Source organism: Dromiciops gliroides, chromosome 2 (assembly GCF_019393635.1).
Source record: "Dromiciops gliroides isolate mDroGli1 chromosome 2, mDroGli1.pri, whole genome shotgun sequence".
Lineage (NCBI taxonomy): Eukaryota > Metazoa > Chordata > Mammalia > Microbiotheria > Microbiotheriidae > Dromiciops > Dromiciops gliroides.
Genome location: NC_057862.1, coordinates 25,190,434 through 25,197,700, shown reverse-complemented (window position 1 = coordinate 25,197,700; position 7,267 = coordinate 25,190,434). Strand labels below are relative to the sequence as shown.

Here is a 7,267-nt window from a genome sequence, read left to right as displayed (position 1 = left end):
GCTTTGCTGCACAAATCTTTTATGAAAGATGCCAGTGAAGTGGAGGTGGCAGGGGTGGAGTGGGGTGGGATTGGGGGGAGGGTTACATGAGTAAATATTTGCCTCTTTAGCCTCTGGTGTTTCTGGGGCTGTTCATGTTTAGACTAAAGTTTTTGGTGAAGGCCCAGAGCAGATTTCTCTTATAGGCTTTAAGCACTAGCTTTCCCCACCAAATAGTGAAATTGCTGAGCCCAGCCTAAGACCCCAAAGTTTTCCTTTCCAGGACGTAATTGCCCTGTAACCCCAAAGTAATCTCCATTCATAATCAAGTGTTTGGGCCGTGGGTATTTCCCCTAGGCATCAGTGTCAAAATGGGGAGGCGGTGTTTTGACTCATTGTTCCGTCCCGCGAAACTGCTTCTAGCTTCCCTCCCTGCCTGAGTGGGCTCCGGAAAAGAAATACTTACAAACAAGTGCCCACTCCATTGGAGACACTTTCAAAACCCTGATCCCCTCGAGGCTGGAGCTCCGAGATGCGCCTTGGTGGAAAGTGTTGTGGCTCGGGCAGGCTGGAAACAACTTTCGGTTTCCAGCATTTAGTCTTTCACAACCACAGAAAACTTTTTTGAAAACGGCTTATCGCCTATTTCGATCAGAGTGCGCTCAGACACCGTCGGTGACAGCATCAGTGGGCTGCCACAGGAATTACCCCAGGACTCATTTCTCTCCAGCCGATTGATTACCTCCCCCTCCCTATTGGAAGGCTGTGTCCGAGCTGCCGGAGCGCGGCTAGTCCTAGCTCGGTTTCAGGTGAGGAAAAACGAGCCTCCCCACCGGCCCAAGGTCATTCAGGTTAATGGGCCCTTGGGAGGAGCAGCAGAGTACTTGGTAGCCCGAGGATATTACAGGTGTGCACTTTGAAGGAACACACACACACACACACACACACACACACACACACAAAACCAACAACAAAAAACCAGGGATTTGAACCCATTAGTTATTCATAGGACTCTTTGCCATTCAAAAGGATTCACTGCAGGGTTTCTTTAAATTGAAAATTTTAAATAAAACTCCATTTCCAGAAACATCAGTTTCCAAGATATTTTCACAAACCAGTAATTCGGGTCAGGGGCTCTACCATCACTCTTCAGTTTGAGGCCATCATCCCACAAATAACTGGATTCCCATTGCTTGTCCCTCCTAAAGGAATGAAAGGGAGTCCGAAACCTCTACAAACCAGTCTAGCGATACAACCCTTTGAAACTGGCTTCCGTTTGCCCTTCCTTCTCGGGAAGCCTTCCTGAAGACCAGCCGGCATCACTGCCTCGGCGCTTTCTAGGGTTGCCTGCCTATTGGATACTTTCCGAGAAGATAATGAACCAAAGCCTGCTGCCTTTGCACTCTGCCTATGGTCTCACGTTCCTCCAGCCTTCTTGGTGGTTTGATCTTGTCCTTTATTGTTCCTTTCACTCTTATTCCCCCTTCCCCCTCCACCCCCAAAGCATGCCTTTTCTGTAACAACTAAATTAGGCCTACAAAATGAGTCTTGTACAGTTTTACCACGCAATTAGGGCACACAATTTCAATCTTCGAAGGCAACTCTAATCAAAATAAAGCTTTAAAAATGGGTAAATAGGTAAAAAAAATCACAAAATAAAAGTGACTAATACACCCACATTAGGCTAACATCTAAGTTTGAATTAATTTGGAATGTAACAATATCAACTGCATCATTTCTCCCATAGAACTTTTTGAGAATATAGTCCAAGAACCCCCTACACACACACACACACACACACACACACACACACACACAACCATGGTACTACATTTATGGATTTTTTTTTTTGCTAACCTGTCAATATTTTATTAAATAAGATTGCTGATGTGTTCCTGTTGCTACTGGGATGTACTTATTAAAAAGTAGCTTGCAGACAGTAACCCCTTGGAGGTTCATAATGCTGACTAGACGGTTCAGTGCACATGAAGAACCCACCCATTAAAGAAACTTACAAGCTTTGAAGAGTTGAAGCCAGGATGCTCCTTTATTTCAGCATCCCAACAGCTGGGGAAGGGGGGAGAAAGTAAACTGGCATGTAAATGTTAACACTGACCTGCCAGCTGTGGGAGTTGGAGGGGAAGGGGAGGGAGGGAGTGGGAAGATGGTCAATATTAAGCACACCATGTTGCTGGAGATGCTAGGAGCCCGACTGGCCTCCGAACAAGTTCAGCACAAAATGAAATACAAGAGGAAAGAAACAAGTTACCCAGTGTCTTTCTTCAATGATACACAGATTTCTTATTAAGTAGAAAAAGAGTTTCGTCTGTTGAGGCAAATATTGTGCTTTTAAATTGCAGTTTCAGCTGGTTTCCATCTGATGTCTTAAAGCTACATAGAGCTAGAAGGATCTATTACATTTGTTTGTTGAAGTTATTACTTTCTCAGGAGAAATTTACAGCAGGGTAAATGGTTTCCCACATAAAGTAATCGTTTATGGTATATACTTATAGGTTCTTAACCTGGTGTCCATGAACTTAAAAAAAATTGTTTTTGTTAACTAATTCAATATAATTGCTTTCCTTTGTAATAATTATATACCTATACATTCAAAAACATTATTCTGAGGAGTCCAAGACACAAAAAAGGTTAAGAACCCTTTGTCTAGGCAGCCTTCTTTAATAAGCAATTAATGTACAATTCAAACATTTTACATCTCTATTTTCCAAAAGATACAGTGAATATTTATTGTAACACTTTAAATCCAGAAACTCCAAACAGTCCCATAAGAAGCAGCAGAATCTACACTGGGCTTAGCAAATAGTTTTTGCATTTGACAATAGATGCTTCACTGCATTCTAAGCAATCAATCCCTATTCTCAGTCACCTGCTCCTTGAAATAGTTGGAATCTCCAAGTTCTCCTTCATAGATCATTAAGGTGGGGTAGCATCACCCTTCTGCCATTTGATCACAGTGGAACATCTGAGGCTAAAGTGTTCTAAATTAAACATATGTTGCTCCTTCTCTGAGCAGCAGAACTAGTACAAGTCACAGAATCATTGGGAATGGATCAGCAAGGACTAGATTGTTCCAAAGCTGACGTGGCTGAGGCAGTGTTAAGGAAAAGGAGTGTAAAAAGGATAAAACAGGTGGACTCAAGGAAGTTACAGCTGTTAATGGAATCAAGGAATCCACGCTATTGAGAACATGCACGCTACTTGAATATACTGGCACTTTCATTAATAAATAGCAACTCAAGCACATTTTAATCCATGCAAAACATGCTTATTAAAAACAGTTCTTGCCAAATAGTAAGGGTACATACGATTTTCCACTCGAGTACTACTCAAGGGAAAAAGTTTTAGACACATTTATATTGAACACTTCTCACCCGTAAGAGGAATTTATTGCATTTTTGTATTAAACAGAAAAATGTTCATTCATTTCAGTGTGCTCATCAGTCTCTTCTATTGTAATAAACAAGAAAACACCCTCTATTCTTAGGGGTAGGTGTACACAATACCACAAGAAGCCATCTCTCCATCTGGTTGTTGAACAGTCCACGTGGGGGAGGGGAGGAGGGAGCACAAAATAGCAGCATCTGGAGTCTGTTAAGTGCATCGAGGTGCCAGCTGAATCCTCTGGCCCTCTTTGCTCCCTGGTCCCTAAGTCTTCCATGAGGGGGATTCTCTTCCAGAATGGTAAACTCTGGAAAGGGTGCATTTTGTTGTCCTGTAACGCACTGCCCAGGGAAACCAAGGCAAGCCGTGTCCATTTTGTAGAACAACAATCCATTGAAAACCAAAAAACAAGGGAGATTGTTCCTTTTCTGGGAAACTTTTGAAAAGCACCTTAAGCCTTTCCAAAAGCTGTTGCTTGTCTGAGAACCTTATTCATTTTCTGAATGGAATTCTGAAGAATAAGGTAGAACTCGCCGTCATTACTGTCCCACTGCAGAATGAGTTAGCAAAAGTCAGTTAGATAGAATCAGCTGTATTACTGTCAAATTCTACATAAATTACAAGTAACACTTTATCTAAGTTAATTGCTTCTATTCGACAATGTATTTCCAAAAGTAGGTATGCCACAACCATACCATAATACATTCATCACTGTGCTAAAAAAAATACCAAAGGAACACGTTTTATGTTAATGCTTTTGTAAGTAAACTGAGTTGCATATATAGCATTTATTGTATTTAATATTTGAGCTTTCTGAGCTAGGTAAAGAGCTGCCCCGAATTGTCTAAAGGTGTATAAACCACACATTGGGATATCAGACTATAATAAAAAAGATCTGAACAGAACCCTACCTCCCCCACCCCCACAAACATTTAGTTAGTACACATGGAAAAAGAGACGTGGGGATGTGTCTATGAGTACCACAACAGTGGTATGTCATAAATTCAGCAGGTATTTAAATAATAAAAAAAGGATCCCTTGTGGAATTGATTCATTTATTTTTCTGTAAAAGCAAGGAATCAAGAGAGCCCCTACACAGGGGCCTCTGTTACCCAGTATGCATAAGGAGGTATAGGCACAGTTTCCCTGCAGGATGAACATCTTTCACCAACTGCAAAATATTTTCCCTTATTAGAAAGGTTGGAACTCACACATCCCCACATGGGCAAGTCAATCATGACTTCGTCCACGACAGCTGGGCAAAGTTTAAGGAGTTTATTTCTACAACTCGCTTTTATTAAAAGTTCTATGAAAAAGTAAATCCTAGGAATAGTATAAAGAGGGAAACAATCAGGCTCCATAAGTCTGAAGCGAATTGTCTCATACATCTGTATACAAAAGTGAAGTTGCTCAGTAGCCTAGTTAAAAAAAAAACAAAACCACAATAAACCAACCACAAACCCCCTGATCCCAGATATTGACTGTTAGTTAACAGGGGGCTGGGAGGGTTTGGTCCAACACCTCAGTGCCTTTAATGACACACTGTCCTCTCCTCTATTCTCAGCCTGTGTCATCTGCACCCTGACAAACGTGGGACAACTGGGGTGGGTGGGAGTGGGGGTGAAGCTGGAGCTAGGCCTTCTCCTAGCCACAGCTTCCTTGGAGAGCTCCTGGGCCAGGCTGCCAACGAGGACACAACTGAACACATCAGCAACACAGCTGGAAGCCCGGTTCACTGGCACATTAGATCACTTGATTAGAAGTCTTGGAGGGAAAGTGAAACATTTGTCACCATATTAATGTTTTCAGCTTTGGCAGGAAATTGTTGGAAGTGGGGGATATGGAATTTAACTGCAGGCTGGGAGGGTTTTACATTCAACTGCCTGGAAGCATAAAAAATGCAGCTCTTCCATGTCCTCCGATGGATTTGGAAATGCAGAATTACCCAAAAGAACTTTTAGAAAAGGAGGAGGAGGGTCACGATTGAGGGGACTTTTCCCAAGTACGTGGGAGTCGTAGGCCTAAGTCTTCGGAGGGTCCCCGGCACGGCCAGCCCCTTTCCTTAGCCCCCTGCCAGCCTGGGCCGGGGCGCGCTGTTCCGGGGGCCGGGCCGGGCCAAGGAAGAGGGGCTGGCCGCTGGCTCTCCAAGTCCCCCAAAGGAAACATCCTGTCCAGAGGCATGCATAGTTAGTTATGTTGGTTTCATCCCCGTCTCTTAAAGGAGTCTGCTCTCGCCACTCCCCTGCACCCCGGTTCGAACTTTCCCTTCACCAGCGACCTGAACCGGGAGCGTTCAAACCAGAGGGTCTCCCACACAGACGGTCGCGGGGCGCACTGAGGGGCGCGTGAACACGCCCCTCGGTAAGTTTCTATCCCAGGACCCGAGGGGGGGGAGGGAGGAAGAGTATTCTTTATGGCTTTAGGATGGAAGCGCCGGGGCTCCTCCCCGCCCCTCTGGGCCGCCCGGCCCGGGGTCCGAGGGGCGCGCCGCTCACGCCGTGACCTTGGGGCCCGGGTAAGGCTCGCCCTCGCACCAGAAATCGGCCGCCTGCGGCGTCTCGAGCAGCCAGACCTCCCGGGGCAGCGGCAGCGGCGCGGCCGGGCCGGGGGCGGGGCCGGCGGCGGGGGGCGCGGCGGGCTCCAGCAGCCGGTAGTAGTGGCAGTCGCGGCCGTCGTCGGGGTCGTAGGGCGGGGCGAGGATGTCCAGGAAGGCGGCGGGCCCGTCCACGGCGTCGATCTGGTGCAGGTTGTCGCGGTGCGGGCTGAGCAGGCAGGGCGCGCTGGCCTCGGTGTACTCGGCGCGGGAGCGCAGCAGGGCCCGGCGCAGGGCGGCGCGCTGGGCGGGCCGCAGCGGGGGGTCGAAGCGGGGCGGGGCGGCGGGGGGCTGCTGCTGCTGGGGGGGCTGCTCCCCCGGCGCCCCCGGCCCCGGCAGCGGGTCCAGGCAGCTGATGCGCAGCTTGCCGTACAGCACCTTGAGCACGCCGTGCATGCCCGGGTGGTCGTGCAGCGGGATGGACGTGCCGCTCTTGAGCAGGAACACGCCCAGGCTGAACTCGGCCGTCTCGCAGATGTGCATGTAGGTGACGGGCGGCAGGTGCGGCGGCCGCGCCGGCGGCGGCGAGGGCAGCGTGGCCCGCCGCGGGTTGATGTTCAGGTCCTCGGCGCGGAGCTGGCTCAGCAGCTGCTGCAGCTGCTGCAGGTTCTCGGGGAAGGCCGCCTCGGGCGCCCCGCCCCCGCCGCGGCGGAAGGTCAGCCGCGCCTGGCGGGCGATGCGCTGGATCAGCGTGGCCATGTTGTCCCGCGGCATGCCGCCGCCCGGGCCCGCCGGCCGCCCGAGCCGCCGCCTCCGCCGCCGCCGCCTCCGCGCCGCAACGGCCTCAACGGCTCCCACGCTCACGACGTCGCGCACGCGCGGGCGCACGCGCGCGCGGGCCCCCGAGCCGTGAGGGAGGGGCGAGCGGGCACCGGGCGAAGAAGCGGGGCGGGGGTGGGGGGCGAGCGGGCCTCGAGGGCCGAGCCTTTCACCTGGCGCCCGCTACTCCATTCATGCCGCCCCGGGCCAGCGGATTCGGGCCGATCCCGGACGCTTGGGGGCCTGCCCCGCGGCTCTGTGGCGCCTGCTGGGACATGTAGTCCCCCGCTCCCGTCCCTCCCCGAGTGGGGGCTTGGTGGAGAGGCTCCAGAGCGCTCGGTCCTCCGGCTGCCTCGCTCCTCTCCGAGGAGGGGGAGGGAGACTACAACTCCCGGCTCGCCCCGCGCGGCGCCGGCGAACACGCACTTCCGGCGAGCGGCTGAATGAGATGGCGCGGGGGTGGCCGGGAAAAGGAAAAGGACGGAGGGTGAGTGACCTCCGGACGCTGGCGGCCTGGGAAGGACTTTGCTGGCT

At 50.3% G+C, this 7,267-nt stretch overlaps 1 protein-coding gene across 1 annotated transcript; it reads right to left on the bottom strand.

Annotated features, from left to right (window-relative positions):
* Nucleotides 1-1,998: 1,998 nt before the first annotated feature.
* Nucleotides 1,999-6,857, bottom strand: ADO (2-aminoethanethiol dioxygenase). The gene has a single exon (XM_043986099.1). The coding sequence runs from the start codon at nucleotides 6,686-6,688 to the stop codon at nucleotides 5,873-5,875; it is 816 nt and encodes a 271-aa protein (XP_043842034.1). The 5' UTR covers nucleotides 6,689-6,857; the 3' UTR covers nucleotides 1,999-5,872.
* Nucleotides 6,858-7,267: the final 410 nt, after the last annotated feature.

Excerpts from the sequence above, each read along its gene's own strand:
- ADO (XM_043986099.1), bottom strand. The coding sequence starts at position 6,688 with ATGCCGCGGGACAACATGGCCACGCTGATCCAGCGCATCGCCCGCCAG.